The sequence below is a fragment of the Mytilinidion resinicola genome (genome assembly GCF_010093595.1).
Source record: "Mytilinidion resinicola strain CBS 304.34 unplaced genomic scaffold BDZ99scaffold_4, whole genome shotgun sequence".
Classification (NCBI taxonomy): Eukaryota; Fungi; Ascomycota; class Dothideomycetes; order Mytilinidiales; family Mytilinidiaceae; genus Mytilinidion; species Mytilinidion resinicola.
Window position 1 is genome coordinate 570,876 of NW_022985440.1, and position 22,918 is coordinate 593,793.

Consider the following 22,918-nt stretch of genomic DNA (forward strand, 5'->3'; position numbering starts at 1 on the left):
CTCCAGACGTTGCTAGGATGGCATAGGAAACTAGGCATGTGAATTACAACCTCACGAACATTACATCGCACCCTGATTTCTCATAGCACGCGGGAGGACTTCAGACGGTGTCAAGAGGCCAATTGGAGGCCGTAACCAAGGAAACTATACTACACAGAGGTTCCCCCATTTCGATCCTTCATAGGCCGTGAGGGTATACGCATTCGGTCGTAAGTGATCATCAAGAGGCACGTTTCCGCTACAGCAACCTACTGAAACATCTGGCGCCCACCCCTTCGCTTCAACATGTACCCAATGCCTCCCCCAAACATAGCCATAATAACCACAAGAACGGGCCACAAGATCACTATACCTAACGCCTCGGGACTAAGAGCAGAAGAAGTGGAAGAAGCAACAAAAGAAGCAGAAGAGGTGATAGTCCGGGACGCCAAGGTCGCGCTTTTGGTGGAAGTTTGACCAATAGCAGCCAGATACTGTGCTCAGGAGGACATGCCGTCAGTTGCTTCCGGGACAAGTTGCGGGAATTCTAGGGCCAATACGTCGCGCTGATGGAGGCTTGCGGCACATGTTGTAACATTTTGGGTGACGCTGTGGGGGCTGGCCAAGGGGGCGATTTCGGTGGAAGTGGGAGCAGAAGTCCTTAGAGCGGCGGTAGAGGGCTAGGAACAGGGGTCTTAGTAGGATGAATATGTAGGTGGTTGTAGCAAATACTTACATTGGTACTAAAAGTGACAGTGACAGTAGTAGTGACGTAGACAGTGGTGCGAAGAGGCGAAGAAGGCGAGAAAGTGGTCCGTTCAACGAGGTCCGCGTGAGAGGCCGCGACGCTTCCGTCAAGAAAAGTGGTTTCTGGCTCGTGAAAATCTGGCCATTCACTGGGGAAGTTCGGGTACTTTAACCGACACACACGTACCGACAAGGGCCGAACGCGTGAAGGAGTTGTTCGAGAGAGCGTAGTCCTTGTGACGATTGTGTGCCGTTGCCGTGCCAGCCAGGCCACCAAGTGCGGCCGTAATCGTGAAAAGAAGGACCGTGAGCATGGTCGCGCGATGGGTGCAATTAAGGGAAGATGAGGTGAGTGCGTCCAGGAACAGGCCACACGGCGTGAATTACTTACGGAAGTTGTGGTGAATGAGACTGCTACGCGTGGTAGACTGTGAGATTATGGGCCGACAGTGGGTGGATTTATACCCGTCCTGTTTGGCGCTAGCGTCCTGCTAGCGTTGTTTTGATTTTGCGCACTCCCTATCACTTCAACTCGCCTCGATCCCGCTCAACTGCTGCCAACTGTCTGAGGTGTGCGAGGGCGGCTTGAGTGGTCCAAAACGTGTGCAGAAGGATGATGAGATGTTGCTAATCTGGAGGCTTGATTTTTGGAGAGAGCTCGAACAGCTTGGTTGGAGCACCGGAAGATCAAGGTCGTATATTGAAGTGCCGACACCTAAGTTTTGCCCATCGCTTAAAGTATGCGAGGGAAGGCTAGAGTGATTCAACGTGTCCGCAAAATATGACACAAATATCAATGGCTTGAAGGCTGGAGCTTCGGGGAGGGCTCAGCAAGCTGGTCATGAGGGCTTAAATATCGGCAGTGTAAATTGAAACAAAGTCAACAGAGTTTTGGGGGGGTTGCTACGTCACGAAGAAGCCCCCGACAGTTTCATAAAAGCTGCATACATGATGTAATTTCCAGAGACTGTAAATCAGAGCCGGGCTTTCGACATGGCTGATAGAAGCTTGAAGGCCTCCTCGCAGCGTCACGACAGCGTGACATGAGACCGATGGTTGCTCCCAGTTCCGATGTTCGGACTATTGACAAGAAAATGATAGATTGATTGATGAAAACTCTTTCCACCTACATGGCGCTGTCAGGAGGACCCCGAAGGTTCTCTTCGGAATTTGATTGGATGATATTTCCAGCTGCTGTGAATTCAGACTCTGTTCCAATGCTCCCACCATGTTATAGTATCACGGCATACGGAAGGCTGCCTGATGGTAGCACTGCTGGTGTCGTTGGAGAGCGGTCGTCATTGCTGGAGGCGAGGTCCGACCACGGGGGCAGGCATGGCGACAGCCGGCTTGGCGATATTCCTAGCGCAAATCTTACGCCCAAAACCATGCGCTGCGTACTGCGCATGTCGTTCTAGTCAACGTAGCCACCTTTGTAGAGCGTGAGGAGATTGCTATAAAGGAGGAGCTCTTCGCTATTGCTCCATGTATGAAATCGTGTGCTTCGAAGTGTTAACGCGGGACAAGGCCTTGCCGTAAAACGAGGTTAACTCCAACCTTTTGCTCCGTAGCGCCATGCACCGCCATGCACCGCCATGCACCAGGGCGCCTAACGCGGAGGACAAGGGGCCAAAAGATCTTATCAGATCACACGCTCACTGCGGCCACCGCTGTCACACCTCGCTGCCTCGTTGAATACGTTTAGGGGCCTTGTTGGCCCGCTTTCTTCCTAATGAAGCCTGATGCCGTGAATGATGAGAGCGCTTTAAGAGAGCTGCCTGCCGCTCGCGCTCACGCCACGTTGTCCTCGCCTGCTGGGGCTGTCGAGCTTCATGATTTCGCACAAAAAGCAAACGCACAACACAGCCCTTGCCTCCCAGCCGCCCATGACGGCAGCGCTGAGCGTCAGTCGACTCCTCCTGCATTCCCACACGCTGGAGAGGAGGACGACATGTCCCGCGCGCCCCTCCTGGTTCGCTCGTCGCCTGCGTTAGGCACCGGCTCGTATGGCGGCCTTCCCGTCATGTCCTTCAGTTCCAGCGCAGGCAACTCAGACATAGATGAAGATGCAGCTGCCAAAGCTGCACAGAATCGTGCCCGCCGGAAGGGCAAGAGCAAACTCAGACACAGCGGTTCTGCTCTCGGAAGTTCTGGCTCCGCTAATCGCGATGACGTCGACATCTCAAACCATCTTACTCCGCGCCAGCGCAGAAGTCAAAAGCGGTCGACCCCGGCCACCGCCAGCCACGAACGGGATGCAGCAATACACGACGCCCTCGAAGGGCACCAGGAATCTGGACTGGAGCCAAGATTCACCTCCGGTGCTGCTCCGCCACCGGTAGCCGGCATTGGGGGTCGAGTCTTCGACGGCCTCCAATCATCCTCTGGTAGCAGTGTTTTCAACGATGCGCCAAGCGAAGGCGACAGCTATAGTGAAAGTGACGGGCCTAGTGAAGAAGACCTCCACGACCACAAAGTGCCAGGTTACCCCAAGGATGACTCCCCATATGCTCTCGTGCGAGCATCTGTACCTGCTACAGACGACACCGCCCTCTCCATCAGCACACCTCGCATGTGGACCCTGTCCATTTTCTTTGCTATTCTCGGCTCATCTACCAATTTGTTCTTCTCTTTAAGATACCCTAGCGTCAGCATCACTCCCATTATTGCCCTTCTGCTTGCCCACCCCGCCGGCCTTATCTGGGACTCAATTCTCAAAAGAGCGGACGACCCAGCCGAGACATTTGTGAACGGCTCTCTTGAGACTCGACACTACATGTCGAGTGACTCTACCTTCCAGAATGGAACTCACTCTCCTGGCTCTGACAGACGAGCCACTTCGGCCGTGTCCGATGTCTATTTACTATCCTCGCCTACGCGGGTCGCATGGAGGAGGAGATTACGGCTCTGGCTGGCGCAAGGACGATGGAATGAGAAAGAGCATAGTTGTGTTTATATTGCTAGTAATGTTTCTTTTGGCTTTGCATTCGCAACAGATGTAAGTCTCTGAAAACCACCATCACAATAAGCCAAACTGCTAACCGTATCTTTTGCAGGTCATTGTGGAGCAATCTCAGTTCTATCATCAACCGCTTGGTGTCACGTACCAGATTTTGCTCACCATTTCAACCCAAGTGTTAGGATATTCTCTCGCAGGACTAACCCGTCGTTATCTTGTGTGGCCAAGCGGAATGATCTGGCCCTCAACATTAATCTCATCGGCCATGTTTTTCACTCTTCATAAGGAGGAGAACAGACCTGCCAATGGATGGACAATCAGCCGGTCTGGTTTCTTCTTCAAGGTGTTTTGCGGAGCCGTGCTTTTCTATTTCCTTCCAGGACTCCTGATGCCGGCCCTCAGCTACTTCAGCGTGATAACGTGGTTCGCTCCCAAGAACGTTGTTGTTGCCAACCTCGTAAGCATCCCTAGCGTCTTCATCAATGCATGTACCTTACTAATTTGACTAGTTTGGAGTCGCATCTGGCCTTGGCCTTTTCCCATTAACATTCGATTGGTCTCAAATCGCCTATATTGGATCTCCACTTGCTGTTCCATTTTGGGCAGCCTGCAACATCCTTGGAGGGCTCGTCGTTGTGATGTGGATTATTGCGCCAATCATGTGTATGCTTGTCGACCAGACATTCGATCCTCCTCTAATAATTGACAGATTACAAGAACGTCATGTTCTCTTCTTACATGCCTATTCTCTCTTCAGCCGTCTTCGACAATACTGGAAAGCCATACGATGTAAGTAGGATATTGACCAAAGATTTCTTATTCGACAGCGAGGCATACCACAACTACAGTCGAGTCTTTTTGCCTATAACATACGCCCTCAGTTATGCGCTTCAGTTCGCAGGCCTGGCTGCTCTCATCTCACACACAGCTCTATGGCATGGCAAGGACATCTGGACTCAGTGGCGCAAATCGATGAACGAAGTTTCGAGCAATGGTGATACTAGGTACGAGCCGTTGCCTACAATTGGTAATGGTGCAAATGGAAGCCATTCAAGACCTCGTAGCTCTTCGGAGCCAGGGCTAGAGAACCTACTTAGCTCCGAGGACATCCACAATCGGCTGATGAAGAAGTATCCCGATGTTCCCATTCTCTGGTACGTCCTGATAGGAGTCAGTATGTTAGCCATTGGTATCTTCATCGTGGAGTAGTGAGTTGTCCTTATCATAACATCAATCCCCGAAACTGACAAGGAAAGCTATCCCATCCACCTCCCGTGGTACGGACTCCTTCTCGCCCTCGGCATCGGCGCAATCCTCTTCATCCCCATCGGCATCGTCATGGCCATCACCAATCAACAAAGCAGCATCTACCTCATCTGCCAACTCATCTGCGGCGTCCTCTTCCCCGGCCGGCCCGTCGCCAACATGCTCTTCACCACCTACGGCTACATCTCCTCGACCCAAGGCCTCAAATTCTCCTCGGACCTCAAACTCGGTCACTACATGAAAATCCCGCCCCGCACCCTCTTCGCCCTCCAAATCACCGCCACCCTCATCTCCAGCATCACCCAAATCGGCGTGCTCAACTGGATGCTCGCCAACGTCCCCGGCATCTGCACCCCCTCCGCCATCAACGGCTTCACCTGCCCGCTCGCCCGCGTCCACTTCAACGGCTCCATCCTGTGGGGCGTCGTCGGCCCCGCGCGCTTCTTCGGCCCGGGCGCCCTCTACCGACCGCTCATCTGGGCCTTCCTGCTCGGCGCCGTCGCGCCCCTCGGCGTCTGGCTGCTCGGCCGCCGCGACCGCCGCTCCGTGTGGCGCAAGGTCAACCTGCCCGTCGTCTTCGGCAGCCTGAGCTGGATCCCGCCCGCCACCGGCCTCAACTTCTCCGTCTGGGGCCTCGTATGCTGGGTGTTTAATTACCTCATCAAGAACAAGAAGAAGGCGTGGTGGCGCAAGTACAACGTCACGCTGTCGGCGGCGCTGGACTCCGGGCTGGCGGTCGGCGTCGTGGTAGTGTTCTTCGGCGTCCTGTATCCCGGGTGGATGGGCGGGTTTAGGTGGTGGGGCACGGAGGTGTATAAGCAGGGCTGCGATTGGCAGGCGTGCTCGTATAGGGATGTGCCCGCAGGGACGCATTTTGGGCCGGATCGGTGGTAGGGGAGGGTTGTGGGCTAGGTTAGGTAGGGTAAGAAGGGAAAAAAGAGAAGGGAGGGTGGTGTATGCATCAAAGCGGATGGAAATGTCATATTAGCCCATTGCATAGCTAGCGTTTTTTTTTTTTTGGGGGGAGAAATTTAAGAGGTAGGTTCTGCGCTTTTGATAGAACGGCGTGTCTCGCAGTTACTTACTGGCTTCTGAAATGGCTCCGACTTGCTACCTTGAAACTACGAAGAGATGGGAAGCTTCATCGTGTTTGTTGCGTGGGTATTAGACGTGCTAAGGCGACTTTAAAGAACCTGTAGAGTAAGAAGTCTGTAGAGTATCACATAAGTGAAAAGCGCTGAAGATTAACAGGCAAGAAAATGACATCGTTTGGTATTTTCTTGTGTACGTGGACAGCCCAGTATCAGCGCCGACCCTTTCTATATGTACTCCTTCCCCCACTTCAGTGTTACCCATATGTATATCACAGCCCGTCCTTAAGACTCCCGAGACCAATGCAATGCGGATTCCCCATCGCCCGTATCCCAATCATTCATAACATTTAACAAACGCCACACATGCCGCCCCCCGCCTAGCCCAGCGCAATGCAATGCAAAAAAGGAAAAACTCAAGCTTTCTGGTTCTTCGCGGTGCGTTTCCGCGACATGCTCCGCTTGAAGCGCTTCGAGGCCGAGCGTCTCATACCCGCGGGCGGCCGTTCTTCGTCTGCATCAACAGGCGGTGCAAGAGCGCCAGATTTGCCAGACTTGCCAGATGTGACGCTGTTCAGTGTGTTCATTTTCGCCATATCGGCTACATGCTGCTTTCGTCGCTCCGCGCGCCTCGAGTCGATCGTGTCCTGGGACATGTGGCCGAAGCCGTTGCGGCGGCGGAAGCACGCCTCCATCAGTTTGTTTGCGTCGACTAGGCGTCTGGGGATCGTTTGGATGACCTGGAAAATCTCCATGTGGTCGTGGATGGAGCGAATGTCGGGCTCGCCGACTTTGAAGATGGCGAGAGAGATGCGGAAGAGGGTTTTTGAGCCTTCATAGAAGAACGAGTCCCAGACTCGGAGGACGGTCTCGATCGGGAGATTTCCCACAAATAGCGACATGAACCATGCTGTTGTTGCGAGAGAGATTGTGGGGAGTCGCGCGTTATTTGCGGAGAAGTGGGTCCCAGCGTTGAGGAGGTGCACGTCATCTATCTTAGTCCATATGGCGGGCATCGATTCGCGGATGCAGCTCATTAGCACGCCCATGTCTACGTTTGCTTCGAGGACTCTGCTGTGGGTGCCTGGAAGATGGACAGTGGTGATGATGCTAAGCATGTGGAAAGCCTTCTCCTCGTCTTCGTCCAGGAATAGCAGGAGTAGTCCGGCGAGGAAATTGAGCGATTGGCAGTATCCTATACCAGGGTTGTGAATTGCGAATGCTTGCAGGACGCGGCGCAGGGCTCGGAGTATTGCGGTCTCGGAGCACAGTGTCGGGTCGGAGTCTCGGCCCAAATCATTTGATATTGGATCAAAATCAGGCTTGAAGCGAATGTTGTCAGGAAACGTCCGGTTCAAGTCGCGCTCGATCAGGTCTCTGTCCGTCTCATTTAAATTCCCTTGGTCAACCTGCTCTACAAGATCCCAATATAGGCCGGCGTTCTGAGTCAGTTTCTCGGTCCCGCCCGCATACCAAAACCACGCCGCACCTCGCCATTCCGGAGGGATCCCCTTTCGTATGTACCGCTTCACCTTGTCGGATCTGGGCGGGAAACGGGTTGGCTTGTCGGTGGGTAAATTATGCTGCTTCATGAGAGCCTCCCATTTCTTTCGTCGGCGAGCAAGATAATTCGTATATTCCAGATTCCAGACATCGTACTGATCAGCTGTTACGTTTTGCGTGGCCTTCTTGAAGCCATAGCGGTCGCGTGCAACCGGCGTGATGGATTCATTTCCCTGGGCGGTTGGCGGTCTGCCTGAAAATATTGCCGTCGAGCTTCGAACGTGAATTGGGGGCGGTGGGGCGAGTTTGAGCTTTGAGGGCTCGATGTATACGCTTTCTCTTACCATGCTGGCGGAGTGGCGGCGTTGTTTAACCGGTTCCTCTGGTGACTCTGGGGTGCGGCCAAGCGCGGCTTGGGACACATAACCCTCATCCGAGTTGTCTAAACCACCACCACCCACTTCAGGATCATCATAAAAGCCGTCCGCGTACATCTCAATGTAGTCCTCCACGCTCATTCCCTCCGCGTCTGGATCCACGTCGTCGTCGGGCCTCAGGTGAATGCTATTCCGGTGTTCACTGGTCGAACTTCTCTTAGTCGCTATACTACTCCGCTCCGTGCCGCTAGCATCCAAAAATCCAGAGGAGCCATTCGTCCAACCTGATCGAAAACTCGCGCGGGCTTCGTCGTTGCGTATGAAAGGGTCCCGGCGGAGAGCCGAGTGGTAGCTGTCGCTGTCGCGGCCAGGTTGACCTCGATCCGGCTTGTATGTAGTAGACGGCCCATTCCGATTCGGAGCTTTGACAGGTCCATAGTCTGGTATTGACGTCGACGTTCTTAGGATCCGTCCAGGTTGAAACTGGGAGCCTGGTTGGGATGACGTGGTAAGACCTCGAGATCTATTCGGCGGAAAAGGAGGGTGCTCGGCAGCAGGTATGTGCCACGATGAGGTTACGGGGTTGCTCGATAGCGGGTTCCTGCGGGGATCGTCGCTCGGGATGGGTGCCGCGCTGCCCTGACGTGACCTGCCACCGCTGTGTGTAGAAAATGTAGATAGGGTAGGCGACGGATGGCTGGCGTTGCGTATCCTCTCTTCATTCAACGGCGATGATAGGGCTGGCAATGCCCGCTGACGAAGATGCTGCGAGGAGCTTCGGCGGAGCGGGACGTGAGGAGGTGGTATTGACGTAAGGCTAGGTCGGGAGGGCTCGGGGGACGGCGTATGGCGGATGTTCTTGTGTGAGGAGTGGTATTGGGCGCTCTCAGTGAGCACGGTAAGGGGATGCTTTGAGCGGTTAGTAGTAGCGCTCTTGAAAGATGACAATGAGACGGAATCCGAGTCTCGGGGCGAGGCTGGGGGGGTGAATCTGTTGGAGAGCTGGTCTGCGTATGTGTGGACCGCTCGAGGGTCAATTGGCGGCAGTGCCACATGTTGAGGCCTTCCGGGTCCAATTCCGCCATGGTTGGAGTCCTGAAGGCGCGCGGGCATGGTCCTGGAGCGCTTGGAGCTGTCGGAATGCAGACCATGCAGGTTGCAGATGACGTCCCGATGAGCTGCGGTAATGGGACGACGTGGCGGCGGAGTAAGGCTTCATTCCCGGGAGCGTGTAGAGAAGAGAGAAAAGAGAGGTGGTGCAGCGAGGGTGCGGTGGTTGGTATAAAGCAGAGCAGGGAGCGTCAGCGGCTATGCGGAGGTGCGAGGCAGCAAAAGGAACGGGACTGGTCCGCAGCGGAGCAATTTCATGGCCGCCTTGGAAGTCGATGGGCTTGAGCAACAGACAGGGACAAGGCAAGATTAAGAGCACACTACTCGGGCTGTGGCGTGCAGGGCGGAGGGTGAAGGCTTGGTGGAGACAACGAGACAGGTCGTGGTGGACAAAAGTAGCCGGGTCTCTCCTGGCGCCCAGAAGTCTCAACGGTCGCGGTGCAGCCGTGCAGCTCCCAGGGATCTGACCACCGCGGGCCGGGCACCGCAAGCCTGGTATCCTCGTCTTTAATCTCCCTCGACGCGCTTGCAAACTCTGCGCGGCAGCCGTACCAGCAGCCTCTGATGTAAACAAGGCGAGACGCGTCGCCGGCTCGCATCCAAAACACGGCCTATCCCCAGCTCGCCCATCGCACACTTCAACCCCGACTGTCTCGCCGTGATGTCCGTCAGGAGCTGGAGAGCACCGTCAACAACAACAGGCGCTTGGCAGGCACGCTCATCTCGCGCGTGTCATACGGATGCACTTCCGCCGCAGGAACAGGCCACCAACGGCCGCCGCGCTGCACAAAGTGTTTCAACACCCCAATCTGCACCTGCCACCCGTCTGCTGCCGAACCCCTCTGCTCACGTGATCATGCGCCGCTGTGGCTGAGTTCGGCTCAGGCCCGACTCAGCTTCGGCCCAGGTCTTCTCACCTGCTATGAGTATACATAGACCTGACACCGAGCATTCTCCACCACCAAACATCGAAGCTACCAACGCGCCCATAAGGGAAAGTTTACATCTTATCTGAATATAACGAAGATGACGAGGTGGATGCGAGCTTGAGGCTCGGTCTCTCATGAATAGGGTTTAGCTCCCGCACGGACGTGTGTGGGGATGCCAGCATAGCTATCGCTGCTTTCTGTGAGTTGCTCATTCACCACATCGTTCCTCGAGCATATGGTTCTTGGTTTTTCTTTTCTGGCAGAATCTCGGTCTCTATCGCTCTTGTAGGTGCTCTTAGGTCGCCCAAAGCCTACGTTCCTCACGTTTGGGTGGAGACGATGGGGGACTAGCAATCTGCACATGGACCAGCAAACGGACCTGACGAACGTAATGGAAGAACCAGCTTCTTCGTTGGGTAGCGCCTCATGGATTGGAGCCGATGATTACGACGAGGGCGACGAGTTTCACGAGCGAGCGACCAAATTCTTCGCATCTGTCAAATGGGACGTGCTCGCGTCCCATGCATCCACCATTCGTAATGGTATACCCTGTGATTTCGGAGAAAGCTTCTCGATTGGCCATTTCAATATGGTTCGCCTGATTGCATTTGAAGACGGTATCCGATGGATCGCCAGACTGAGGCTGCCAGAGCTGAAGGCCGCCTTTGGTGATCGCGAAGGGCTCGACGGTCTTAACACCATAAAGGTGGAAATTGCAAGCATGAAATTCCTAGGGTGTCATGTCTCCTTTCAGATTATGTCAAGATGACGCTAATTCAAGTCTATTCCATAAAGAACAAAAACCTCAATTCCAGTACCAGCAGTCCATGGCTACAGCGTTGATGCGATGAATGATATCGGTGCCCCCTATATCCTAATGGACTACATACATGGAACGGTTGCGACCGAACTTCGCGACGCAAAAGAATGTGCCGCCTACCCCTCATTTGGCACTCCGGCTCAAGACCGAAAGTTCATGCAGCAGATGGCTGACATTCACGTGCAACTATCTCTAGTCACATTTGATCAGGTCGGAGGTCTGTATTACGATGAGAGTACGGATGATTTTTCCGTCGGTCCAGAACTTGAGACTGGGAAAGGTCCGTGGCGGCTCTCAACCGACTACTACAGTGCGCTGGCCGACCACGCGCTTAAGGTCTGCGTTGCTGATGCAGACGAAGACGTACAGTCGAGCGCCTCGCTTTCGCTCCCAGTTCTGTTTAAGCATCTCATGTCAGCCTACGGTAACGCTGGCGGCACATTTCGGCTTGCAAATCGCGACTTTGGCGCTCACAATCTCCTTGTGAATGACGACTTTGACATCATTGGAGTCATCGACTTCGACGGCATCATCGCTGCTCCACTCGAGGTAGCTGCGCAGTATCCTACTTTCGCAGGGCTAGACCAACAGCCTCCTGGTAACGTTGTGAACCGGCCATTCGCGATTGAAACGCACAAAAAATCTGAGATAAGACGCAGGGAGTACAAGGAGATGGTAAAAATGTCTGAAGCTAGACTGGGCATCGCCGACACAACTCAGGCAGCACTTTCAGCGTGCTTGGAGTCAGATGCTGCGATCGTCTGCCATGGGATGTTCAACTATGCTGGCCACCAGAAGTCCGTGAATGACAAGTGGATGGATGGGTACTCCAGATTACTACGTCAACACATCAAATCTGAGGCTTCGAGCTCGAAGTGTTAGCCAACTCCGCTACCTTTTCATTCGCCAGAGCCACTCATGACGGACGGGTTTCGGGGCGTTTGCGAACCTGGCAGCCATTATCACGCTACTTCATTAGCACATCCTTTGCTTCCTTCATTACTCCGCTTGCTTGCTCAGAGTTCACCTTCCAGCTGGACTCGCTCCGCTCCAAACTAGATAGCTACACGTTATCACCTCAATACAACTCATGTCTCCTCCACAGATTGCCTTGTACCCCTACGCCAGCTGCCAGAACCTTAAGAAGATATCTGTGAACCGTTCAACGGTTTGCGCTCTGAAGACGTTTCAGTCTCTTTTGCAGGAAGACTAGCCGGCTGGTTTATTAGAGGACGGAGTTGTATTGTATTGTAATTTCCGGAAGTATATCTAAGCACCCTAGCCGGAGTCATGCATATAGCCCTCATTCAAAGTCTTATACAAGCATAATCTCCTTACTTAATTCCTCCAGCCCCCGGTTTATACAGTAGAATAGTGTCGTATTTATTAAGGCGTCCGGTACATTTATACTCGGTTTAAACCTTAGATTAGAGTAGATAGTATTTAGTTGTTTTCTCTAACTATAGAACTTCCGTGGTAACTATTTTGCTTTATTTAGTAAATTCTAGTGCTAGGCATTCGACCTAGAATAGAAGAGTCTTAAGACAGGATTACTATCCCTTAACCCGCTGACTTAGGCTCAACGTTATCGATAAGGATTTAGCCAGTAGGAGGCTCTCGTTCAGGTCTCCGTGCTAGAATTTACAGACAACGTGAGGCTATACGAATTGCTGTATATAGCTATCTACGGCCTATTGCTTGGAGTTGAGCATTGAGAGATGCTCGTTCCAACAGCGTAAGGAAGTACACAATAGAATCCTACGAGTTGTACAACCAAACTTCGTCCTAGGAGGCCTTTAACGGCGCTTCCAGTTATAGGGACGAAGTAGATGAACGGTCACCGGCCTTTGATGCACGATTCCCCGAGCATCGTCGTACACTTGTCTAGAAACAAGTACCTACTTACCTCCAACGACGTACCTCTGCTCAAAGGCCGCCGTCGCCATGCAGGGCCTGGACGCTCGGCGCTGCACCAGACGCTCATCGCACTCCTGCAGATTCGTGGCGATTTGCATGATCAACCCTTACTTTCCTGCGGCTGCGCTCGTTCGGCGAGCCCAAAGCTGCAAAACGAACGCCCCGACTTTACCACCGGTCAAGTATGCACCTTTGAGAAAATCTAGCCAGATCATCCTGGCTGCAGCTGGCTTCGTTCCGTTGCCTTACTGCATCTCTGCCTTCTGAGAGTGGATGATCGTGCGCCTGATGCAATAAGCGTGAAGGAAGCGGAGCGACGAATATGAATACCCGAGAGAACGCCTCGTAAACTCCTTTTTCAAAGCACCAATCCTGCATTATCTAAACTCTTCACCTTCCAATTTTACAACTCGCCATTACGATCTGAACATGTCTAGCGGCAGTACCAACCCCGCTAACACTGGCAACACTGGTGCCACTTCCCAAACCGCCAATACTAGTGCTAGCACTATCACGGGCACGTCCAACTCCGGTACACAAGGACCTATGCAAACTGCACAGCAACGCGACGCCGCCCGTATTGATCCAGCAAACGTAGAACTCATGCGAAGAGCGGGCGAGTCCTCTCGTGAGAAGCGCAAAAAAACCTGTAAACACATTCTTCTGATTTTACGTTACATAATTCGCAATATAGACCCTAACAGCAACATAGAAATCCGACTGCTGCCCAAGCCATCTCAGGTAAAATGATTCAAGGGACGTGGTGAGATTGGCATTTGATGGATGTGATGCCGGGAAATACGATGTATCTCGAGTAGCTATCCGTCTTGTTTTTCAGGTCGGGAAGGGTGTTGTTGTCTCCAAGAGCTTCCTCTACTGTGTGAGCATCCTCCTAAGTAGGAGATTGGCGGGTATTGGCGGGTTACGCAGGAGATTGCGTAAGGCTGGGATACAGTAGAGAAGCAGAAACAGCAAATGCTTTTTTTATTTATGCCAAGCCGGAGGGTGCCGAACGATTCAGCCGCAAGAAGCATGACTAAGGTGTGGCTGAGCAGACTCGCGTATATACTCTGCTTCCCGTCTCAATCCTCACATGGATCCCAGTGAATCAAATTGCACCTGTGTCGTGTGTCTCTGCGCTGCGTTGACCAGTCCTCTTTCCGCTGCGCATTCAAAACGACTTAGATTTCTTAGCAAAGATCTTTCGCCGCGCGCCAGGATCTACTGTCTACTTCCACGACCACCCACCAGAAACCTCCGTCATCCTCCCGTGTCTACCGAGCGGAGGCACTTATCGTCAAGATATTTTTATCGATTCTCTCAGCATGGATTGGGACGAACGAGTGGAGGCTGCACATAGGACAATTTCCAATGAATGGTTCAGCAAATTCAACAAAGTACGAGGCCCGTCCATTGCCAACTGGGTTTCTTCTTTCCGCAACAACCATCCAAGCGAAATAATTGGAGACTACTATGGCTCCTTCAATTGGAGCTGCCGTGTGCTCTTCAAAGACGGCGTGGAATGGCTAGTACGATTTCCCGTGCCTGGACAAATTATGGACGGGGACGAGAAGCTACGTCGAGAGGTCGCAGTGATGCGCTTGGTCAGGCAGAAAACAAACATCCCGGTGCCTAAGGTTCATGCTTGGGGACTATCAAACGACAATCCTTTAGGTTTAGGGGCCTTCATCGTGATGGAGTACATACAGGGCGAGTGCCTCGGTCATCTTTGGCGAGTAGGGCTCAAGGAACGGATACTACGACCCGATATCAGCGAGAGGGACCTGCGCACTGTGTATCGTCAGATAGCGGGGTTTTATCTTGAGCTCTCGAAGTTGGAGTTTCCCAATATTGGGTCTCTATCTATCAGGGACGATCAGAGTATCCACTCAGAGTTAGGGCCGCTGACGCTGAAGATGCAAGAAATAGAGGCACATGGAGGAGTTAAAGTTGGAGGTATATATTCTAGCATCTGGCTTATTTATATGCTAACCTTAATCCAAGGCAATCGCTCAGAAACATTTCTATCCGCAAGAGAGTACTTCGAATACGTTGCCAAGCAAGATATGGGACAATTGGATGAACAGCCCAGTTCAATCGACGACGCTAATGATGCTCGAGCTAAATACAAGTTTCGCCATCAGTTCAATGCAATTATTCCACGCTTTATCGCCGATGAGCATAATCAGATCAGCTTCAGACTATTATGTGATGATTTTCGCTACGGGAACATGATTATCAACAACGCAAGAGAACTCAAGATAATCGCAGTAATAGACTGGGAGTGGGCATACGCAGCGCCGTACCAGATGTTTTGCTCAGCGCCACGATGGCTTCTAATAAAGAATCCGGTTCATTGGGCAACACCTAAAGGTTCAGAATTTGATAGATACAACTCATGTCTACAACTTTTTCTTGACGAGCTTGAACTCGAGGAGAGCGAAAGAAACAAGGATAAGCCGCATAAGGAGAAGCTTTCTGACCTTATGCGGAAATCTTTGAGCGACGGCAAGTTCTGGTTCCATGAATTGATATATGACTCTTTTACGAGTCCCGACAACCCAGCGTGGAAGGCCGTTTGCGATATCCAGCCTAGTTTCGAGGACCTTGCCCCTATGTTGGAGCCGGATCTCGATGAGTTCGTTGAAAGGAAAATGAAGCAATTGGCGGCATATAAGGCAGAGTGCAGAGCTCGAGGATTGTCAGTGGAAGCAGAGTCATGATTTGATCTTGTAGGTAAATGGCTGGAGTCTCGTTCGGTTTGGGAGCCTTATTCTTTTATCCTAATGACAACCTCGACGTTCACATATCCGGTGAGTGGCTGATGCTTTGAGGTCATCCACTGGCACCGCTCCCCATCGGTATCATGTGAAGAACTCCGCACGCGGACAAGTGGTAGTCACGAAATACAAGCCCTGAACCTAACTTCGGCTTCTTCGCAGTAGATGTGACGAGCTCAGTGCGGTCCCGCGCGCTGATAACTTCGACGCCACAAACTTCATGGGCAGCGGCCGTCAGTGACTTTACCATCGGCAGCGACCTCTGTGTCGGCGACTTGCGTGTTGGTGCCTTCTAACTTCTGGATCAGCGCCACCTACAGCGTCCCTTTCCAAATGCCGCGAGACAACAGGCTTCGGCGGCCGCTGTGCTAGAGTTTTGTTCAGCGCCCCGCCATTTTCAGTCTCCATGATTGTGTTCATTTATGCAGCCCTCGGTGTAGATCGGGTTCGAGTCTGGGACTGCGCGCCAGCAATTTTACGTGCGGTCGTCCGAAGGCGCTCTAGGGCAGGAAGATGAGGGTCGGTTGGCGATAGACCATTCGGCGGCGGACTCATCTCAGCCTCTTCACCGCGTCTCACGACCGAAGTGAGGACATAGTGAAAGCGATAAGCCATCGGCACTGCCCCTCAGCTCTTGCTTTAGAAATATTTTGTCGGAGGACTAAATTTTAGGCCTCAAGCAAGCATTCACTCTCTAGTACTATATACACTTGAGTGTTTCCTGTAACTGTTCTAACTTCGTTGTGGGATGCCTTCTCTTGAGAATATTACGGCACTTCTAAGTTAAGTTAGTATATATTGCATTCCTACTATACCGACGAACATGCCTGCGCATTCTGTCGAAACTCTGCCACGTTTTTTTTCTCCGCCAAACTCTTCGAGCCTTCCTTGAGCTCCTGCTTCCCTCACGAGGCATAGGACAGTCAAGAGATACGTGAGGGCCGTTTTCGCGACTTTCTTATTTGTAGGGTTCGGATATTCTAGTTGCAGGGCTAATATCTTTGCCCACTGCGCAATAGCAGAGCAGCGAAGAATGTGCCCTCTGATACCCATAGTCTGCCTACTATTGCTAGAAAGGCGTAAGACAAAGTAGACAAAGCCAGCTGGGAACTATAGTTATTACAGCCCGAAGCATAGCAAAGCACTAATTTCCGCCTCGATAATTAGACGGATCTTTCGCCCAGGGCTCTAGCCGTTTGTCGGTTGGGCGGTCTAACTATACGATCCCGAATTCCTCTTTATTACAATTGATAAACGTCTCCGTGGCGTAGGCATCTATATGAGGGCCGGTGTAGGTTCCAGGTTCGGCAAGGAGAATCCACCCTTCTACTTCTCGAAATTCGTTCTTCTGCTTAGATTTCGTGATGATTCGGCCTGCCCATCCTGGATTCAGAACGGCCGTTTTGATCCTATTAAGGAGGTCGCAGTTGCTGTTCTGAAGAAACCTTGGGCAAATGCCGTACGTGTCCGGGAGCGGGTTTTTCAAATCCAGGATGTTCCAGCCGTTGCCATGGTCTTTATTTTCCTTAAAGCGAGATTGCACCTCCCTTATAGTCTTACGACTGTAGCTAACGTGGGTTCGCGGAAGTGAAGCAATATTGATATCTACTGCATCATCCAAGGTGGAGTATTTGGCAAGGAGCTGAGAGATTGGTCGCGACTGTGCCGACCAGGTGGAGTTCTGTTGTCCCAGTCCGAAGATTGGGACTTTAATAGTGGAGTGGGAACTTAGAATACGGCTTGCCTGGGCCTTCGTTAGGAATAGAGCCTGAGCCCCCTCTGCTCACGTGACCCGGGTGCCACTGGCCAGTTCAGGCCCGGCTCAGCTTCGGCTCAGGTCTCTTCAGGTCTGTTTACCCCCTGCTGCGCAGTCTTAGATATACCTCGCTAGAAACGGTCAAGTATTAGCGAGGGGCTTTAGATCTGTCCCAAGTCACAAATCATGGCCCCAAACAGTTTGGTAAGCCTTAGAAGCTGAAGGTCCTTTTCAGGGAGGATTCTCTGCCCTTATCCTTGTTGACATAGAGTGTGCCAATCTACAAAAATGGCCGGCCTCCCTCTTACCTTCTTATCTCTTTTCTTATCCCTTCCTGTTCCTTTCCTATAAAGTGCCTCTTACCTAACGTACTCCACCAACGAGCCACAACAGTTCGGCCAATAGGCAGTATGGTACACGGCCAGTCAGCATTAGGCTCAGCATTACAAGTATAGATTACTAGATATTCACGGCCGTTGGCGTGCGCCGGGCGTGGATATCCTGCAGTACAGCCTCTCTTTACGTCCGGTGACCCAGCGCGGAAAATGAGTCAATCCCGTTAAGCATGCTATTCAGGGCTAATCTTCAGCCGCCTCAAAACCTGATTGGCTAGAGTGTATCTATTCCTTCCTAAAGGGCGTCCGGAACTGCTGCCTCATATGGTAATTTTGTGGCTTGATTTTAACGCTGGGTCGCTGGATATAAAGAGAGGCTGTACAGTAGCAGGGGGCGGCCCACTAGCCGGCCAGCTGGCTCAGCCAGCGGCTCAGCGAGACCAAAGTTTCTTCGGCTGCGAGAGGCGTTCTGTGTGCCAAAACTCGCTCATATTCACGTGACCATCCTGCCATCTATTTAGTCTTCGAATCGGCCCGCCCCCTAGTCTCTGGTTCGATCTAGCTTCAGGGTACGAAGGTGACTTTTTGGATTAGGACACAAAAAAAAAGAAGTCCTTCGTACCTTTCCACTCAATCCAACCACAATCTACATCCCCGAAGCGAGTCTATTGTCGTACCAGAGAAGCATATTCCTCAACTTCACAACCGTTTTACGTATTATTCTACCGTCGTAGAATCCTACGCTCTCACTCCTCGCAGAAGTCAAGTTTAAGTTCAATCGGGTCCATCCTCGTCTTCCGACCTGGCCAAATCGCTGACCGCCTGCTCCACCCAACCATACCGAGCCTTCATATCACCTCCACTCACCACACTTTCCATTCTATACCTCCTCGACGTCTTTATCGTTAAGGGATCTGCCTCTGAATTTTTCCGAAGCAAGAATGACTGTTTTCGACCTTGTCGCTGAGACTGAGGGTGACAATGAGTGGAAAGCTTGGTTAGACCAGGTATTCGATGCAAGAGATGAAATTGTTGAGTTTGTCACGGATCGCAGAGAGGGAGATAAACCCGGAGAGTTTATCCGCTACCTCAAGGGCTCCTTCAACCTTAGCTTAGTCATCAGCTTTAACAATAACTAGTTAGTTAGTTAGTTAGTTAGAGGGCCAGGTGCCGTTATTCGGTTCCCAAAACCAGGACACGAGACGAAAAGGTCCAGAACGAGGTTCATTTCTTGAAGTATCTCACCCAGAACACCACAGTTCCAGTCCGTCGTGTGACGTCTTAGGGAGTGACGAAAGAGAGTCCGAAACAATTGGGGCCATTTATTATTATGGATTTTATTGAAAGGAAGAGTTTAGCGAGTGTGTTAAAGAAACCAACCGAAAACGATTAGCAGGAAGTGATGTTGAATCCAGACGTCGACGACGCAACGCTAGATATTGTCTACGAGCAACTTACTAGCTACTTAATTCAGCTCTTAAAGCTTGACTCAATATTAGACGTCGGTTGCTTCCTCGGGGTGGATTTGCGACGGGTCGTCTTCGACGGAGCACCAAGCGATCCGATGCATAGCGTCGACATTGTCTCGCACTAGGATGTTAGTTATAACTTATTCGGGGACAAAGGACGATTCAAGGCTAAGTTCATCGAAGCGGATATGCTTTCGTCGGATGATCCGCAACTACGCGCGCTCAAGGTTAGTGAATACCAAGGTGACCACCACATACAAGTTGTAGAATTGTAAACACTCATTCTCCTTTGATAAACGACCTTCCTATCCTAGAAATCTCGAGTGAGCTCCGATGAGTCTGCTCTTCTCTACTTAAATTCCCATTTATAGCGCTTTAGGTTCGCAGCCACCATGCTACAACCAGCCATCGTTCAGCACAGATATATCCGCTCAAGTTCCTCAGCCTGCCATGAACTGTCCCAGAACTCGCCCTGCATGGCTCCATCGACAATCGCCGGGCTAACAAGTCTCATTGAAGTAGGGCCACGACGGATAATAACCGGCGAGGAAACCCCAGCAACAAGCATGACCGTATCTCCCGCACGCACGTTGCGATTGCAGATACCCTTCATCCCAAGGCCTGTCCAATTCTTCCATTCGTCGTCTTCAGCCTCCAAAAAAACCCCCAGGGCTCTGTCGACCCGTGTCTTTTCCATAAAAATACTGCTACCCTGAAAAAGCATCTTCTCTGTTCTGGCTAAAATATTGCACATGGAAATATGTGTGCGAAATATCTCTTGCAAGGAAGGCCCACCTCTATTAAGATGTGGGCGCTCTTTCTGCAGGGAGGAATCAGTTCCATGCAAGAGCAGATCTAAGACCTTGCATGGTCCTTTTTCATGGTGCATTCTCAAAAACTTTTTCCAACCATTGAACCCACTTTGATCAATGCACTTCATCAAACCAAACCCACTCCTTTCCTCAAATTTCCTCCACACGATTGCTTCTTGAGAGTAGAAGATATCCCAGAACGCAAATATGGTCTGAAGATTCTCTAAATGGAGAGATCTTTCTTTGGGGTCGTAGGTGCTCCACGTTTCTCGAAATCCAGAACATGATTTGACAGAACAAATATGACGGCCCCGAACAACGAGAACATCATCATTGCATGGATCCAAGGCCCAGTGACCAATCGAGCCGGGTGTCGCATGCAAACCTTTGTTTCTGAAGAGAGTTGGTTTCAGCCAGAAGGGGTCAAAGTCGGCTGCCCAGTTCGGTACCCACGTTGGATGTCCAGGGAAGTGATTCGTTGTGGCCGGCAGCAAGAACTGAAGAGTGCCGGTAACTTCCATGAGCTGAATGCAAAGTTGTTTGTATATTCGCTCCAGTGGGGCAGCATTGTCGATTGAGCGAAGGCGAAAGCAGGACAGCTCCTGCAGAATCGATTGAACGCCAAAAACCTTGTCTCGATCGTCCTTCGACTTCCGGTAGCAGAGAGTATCGACTAAATTAACCTGTGGGGGCCCAGTTGGAAGAGCAAGACCTCGTAGAAGATAACTGTTCGTCGGAAAGCCACGGCTGAGAACGAAAGTCACAAGGAACACGATGAGAGATATCGCAAATGGAACACCGAAACCGCAATCGAGTTTCGTGTATAATACATTCGACTCCAAATTGGCAATAAGATTGTTTACCGAACCAGCTGCTCCCACTGCTGCATCACAAGCCTTGGAGCATGCTGGAATGCTGCCCGATGCACAGGCTACGGCACATGCCACTGCGCTGGATGTTGCTGTCGCCGCCGCATCGATCACCGAGGTAGGAACCACCTCCTGTTTCTCTGACGTACCAATCCCCAGCCTCATTATGCACCAGTATAATAAAATCACAGCAATAAGAGTTCCAGAGCAGATGAAAAAGAAGGACACGTAGCCGTGAATTTTATCCATGCTTTGTCCGACGTTGATTAAGAATCTCTTGTACAGCTGCAAAGTTGTTTTGCTAGACCTGTTCAGGTTTGGCAACTCCGTATGAATACCGGAACATGCGGTGACATGGTCTCTACCTGAAGAAACGTCGGTCCATACATCCAGGTTTTCAATAATCGGTTCGCCGTTCGTGTAGTTTATCCCAGAGTAATGGAGGAAATTGATACCAGTTGAAAATCGACACCAACTGAGATATCTATTCCCACATACGATAACTGGATTAGAGGCGAGTACGATCTCTTGGAATGTCCATATGCGATTAATCCAATCTCTTGTCAGAAGCTCCTCGAGATCTTCAGCGGTGGTTTTTGTGGTAGTGGCTTTCCTCCCCGGAGACGTAAAGACCTGCAGCAATCGGTTCTAGCTTGACTGGGTTGAGCTTGCCCATCTCTCTTTTGTCCATGCATATTGTGGGCTCTTACTCTGTTCCATAGACGGGAACAAATGGCTGTTGCGGACCCAGCGCGCTATATAGGCTGACCAAGCTGCAGCCCACACGGTGGGATTGTTTAATCGCCCCTTAGTCGGGTCACCGTCAAGGAAAAAGTGCTTGAGGTATCCAGCGTTTTCGAGGTATCCCATCGCTCTGTCTGTTGACACATTGCTTTCTCCAAGCCAAACATACACAGTTTCTGCACGAGAGTAAATGTCTTGCATCAGCAGGATTTGTCGCATTTTCTCGTCTTCGTCATCCTGGTTGATGCATATCGCGTCGATCCAGATGGTAAGCCTCCCGAAAACCTCAGTAAGGTGTTGCAGCGCGCAATGGCAGTTCTGGGTGATTGGAAGTGTGAAAGATCCACAAGTTATGACGCCACTATCGAGTGTCTGAGAACCCCATGCGTATGATAAAGCCGTGAATGAGGGACTTGGTTCTGAATCAAGATCAATGATTCGAAGATCGTATTGAAGCGGGTGGCCGGCATTTTCTGAAAGTCGAACGACATCAAGAGCTCGAATGCATCTTGACCCAGCCGGGAGTGGAAGACTTTCATACAACCCTGGTGCAACCTTAGAAACTTGTGATGTTCTAGAGGTGGCCATTATGTGGGAATGGCATGAAGGAAGGGTGATGGTATAAGGTGTGGTATTGTCTTCAAATAGATGAACGAACTTATTTGAACTCTCTTCTTCAGTTGTTCAAGTAATTTCCTAGCATGAGATGGTCTGTATGCAAGTTAAAAGGGATGTAGAATTAATCCCTCATTGTCTTGAAGGCAAGGAAATTAATACGAGATATTGACCATTCGGGCTTGTGTGGCGCCGCCACGTTATCACCGGTCAACTAAAAAGAGATAAGTCAAATTATTGTTGCAAAAGATACATCAAGGGTACGAAAAGCCATTGAATACGTATTAGAGCCAATACGGCTCGACTCCTGATGGTTACATATGTATTTGCCGCCTTAAACGAAGTACTTTCGTTCTGAAGCCTTGGGGGCTTGTTAGCCCTGCACTAGTGAGAGCCCTGACAATCGAAAACTTGAAGGAAGGGCGCCGATAGGGGTATTGTTCTACGTGCATTGCGGTAGCGAGCCGGGCGATAGATGGTACCGTGACAGCATCTAAAAAGTGCACATTAGCAAGTGAATAACCCTCGCCCGCTTGAGGCGTAGGAAGCTAGCGAGCTATCTAAGACGCCGCATTACTACACTTGGGGCCCTGAAACTGGAACTGGGCCGGTTTACTGACTTTCCGAGGTGAGGATCCCCGCCCCTGTCAAATACAGGACTCAGGACTGGGGTGCCAACTCCCCCTCAGTCTCAACTCGGGATCCGCTCACCCCAGCTTAGCCACAGCTCAGGCTGGAGCAGGAGCAGTTCACTTCCCTGAATGGGACAGGAAAGTGCTTATGTGCAGATTGGGGCGTGGAACTCGTTGTTTCACGAGCCAAAAGCAACGAGGCCCGGTT

At 51.4% G+C, this 22,918-nt stretch overlaps 8 protein-coding genes across 8 annotated transcripts; 3 read left to right on the forward strand and 5 right to left on the reverse strand.

The window, feature by feature from the left end:
* Positions 1–88: 88 nt before the first annotated feature.
* Positions 89–1,040, reverse strand: BDZ99DRAFT_567575 (uncharacterized protein; the record flags this gene model as incomplete). The annotated part of the gene is made up of 3 exons (XM_033727699.1): positions 89–659; positions 716–849; positions 914–1,040. The coding sequence occupies 3 exons, from the start codon at positions 1,038–1,040 to the stop codon at positions 480–482; spliced, it is 441 nt and encodes a 146-aa protein (XP_033580815.1). The 3' UTR covers positions 89–479.
* Positions 1,041–2,613: 1,573 nt separating this feature from the next.
* On the forward strand, positions 2,614–6,322 carry BDZ99DRAFT_459605 (OPT-domain-containing protein). The gene is made up of 6 exons (XM_033719199.1): positions 2,614–3,724; positions 3,783–4,142; positions 4,195–4,348; positions 4,395–4,893; positions 4,942–6,151; positions 6,203–6,322. The coding sequence occupies exons 1-5, from the start codon at positions 2,678–2,680 to the stop codon at positions 5,843–5,845; spliced, it is 2,964 nt and encodes a 987-aa protein (XP_033580816.1). The 5' UTR covers positions 2,614–2,677; the 3' UTR covers positions 5,846–6,151; positions 6,203–6,322.
* Positions 6,204–8,014, reverse strand: BDZ99DRAFT_459606 (RabGAP/TBC). Its single transcript, XM_033719200.1, has one exon. The coding sequence runs from the start codon at positions 7,890–7,892 to the stop codon at positions 6,459–6,461; it is 1,434 nt and encodes a 477-aa protein (XP_033580817.1). The 5' UTR covers positions 7,893–8,014; the 3' UTR covers positions 6,204–6,458.
* A 1,867-nt stretch (positions 8,015–9,881) lies between these two features.
* BDZ99DRAFT_567578 (uncharacterized protein) lies at positions 9,882–11,663 on the forward strand (the record flags this gene model as incomplete). The annotated part of the gene is made up of 2 exons (XM_033727700.1): positions 9,882–10,696; positions 10,757–11,663. The coding sequence occupies exons 1-2, from the start codon at positions 10,323–10,325 to the stop codon at positions 11,661–11,663; spliced, it is 1,281 nt and encodes a 426-aa protein (XP_033580818.1). The 5' UTR covers positions 9,882–10,322.
* Positions 11,664–13,059: 1,396 nt separating this feature from the next.
* BDZ99DRAFT_567579 (uncharacterized protein) lies at positions 13,060–15,621 on the forward strand. The gene is made up of 3 exons (XM_033727701.1): positions 13,060–13,347; positions 13,851–14,654; positions 14,703–15,621. The coding sequence occupies exons 1-3, from the start codon at positions 13,128–13,130 to the stop codon at positions 15,419–15,421; spliced, it is 1,743 nt and encodes a 580-aa protein (XP_033580819.1). The 5' UTR covers positions 13,060–13,127; the 3' UTR covers positions 15,422–15,621.
* Positions 15,622–16,245: 624 nt separating this feature from the next.
* Positions 16,246–17,678, reverse strand: BDZ99DRAFT_473011 (uncharacterized protein; the record flags this gene model as incomplete). The annotated part of the gene is made up of 5 exons (XM_033721805.1): positions 16,246–16,256; positions 16,294–16,588; positions 16,701–17,228; positions 17,336–17,365; positions 17,607–17,678. 5 exons carry the CDS (start codon positions 17,676–17,678, stop codon positions 16,246–16,248), a joined length of 936 nt encoding a protein of 311 aa, XP_033580820.1.
* Positions 17,679–19,450: 1,772 nt separating this feature from the next.
* BDZ99DRAFT_473012 (uncharacterized protein) lies at positions 19,451–20,884 on the reverse strand (the record flags this gene model as incomplete). The annotated part of the gene is made up of 1 exon (XM_033721806.1): positions 19,451–20,884. One exon carries the CDS (start codon positions 20,882–20,884, stop codon positions 19,451–19,453), a length of 1,434 nt encoding a protein of 477 aa, XP_033580821.1.
* A 333-nt stretch (positions 20,885–21,217) lies between these two features.
* BDZ99DRAFT_379768 (HET-domain-containing protein) lies at positions 21,218–22,051 on the reverse strand (the record flags this gene model as incomplete). The annotated part of the gene is made up of 2 exons (XM_033715163.1): positions 21,218–21,300; positions 21,541–22,051. Coding segments are annotated over 2 exons (594 nt in total), but the record flags the coding sequence as incomplete, so codon positions are not given.
* Between the last annotated feature and the right edge of the window lie 867 nt (positions 22,052–22,918).

Coding starts and splice junctions, on each gene's coding strand:
- BDZ99DRAFT_567579 (XM_033727701.1), top strand. CDS start 13,128: ATGTCTAGCGGCAGTACCAACCCCGCTAACACTGGCAACACTGGTGCC. Junction 13,348..13,850: donor TGAGAAGCGCAAAAAAACCT/GTAAACACATTC, acceptor TGCGTTGACCAG/TCCTCTTTCCGCTGCGCATT. Junction 14,655..14,702: donor TGGAGGAGTTAAAGTTGGAG/GTATATATTCTA, acceptor CCTTAATCCAAG/GCAATCGCTCAGAAACATTT.
- BDZ99DRAFT_459605 (XM_033719199.1), top strand. CDS start 2,678: ATGTCCCGCGCGCCCCTCCTGGTTCGCTCGTCGCCTGCGTTAGGCACC. Junction 3,725..3,782: donor GCTTTGCATTCGCAACAGAT/GTAAGTCTCTGA, acceptor TATCTTTTGCAG/GTCATTGTGGAGCAATCTCA. Junction 4,349..4,394: donor GATTATTGCGCCAATCATGT/GTATGCTTGTCG, acceptor AATAATTGACAG/ATTACAAGAACGTCATGTTC.
- BDZ99DRAFT_459606 (XM_033719200.1), bottom strand. CDS start 7,892: ATGGTAAGAGAAAGCGTATACATCGAGCCCTCAAAGCTCAAACTCGCC.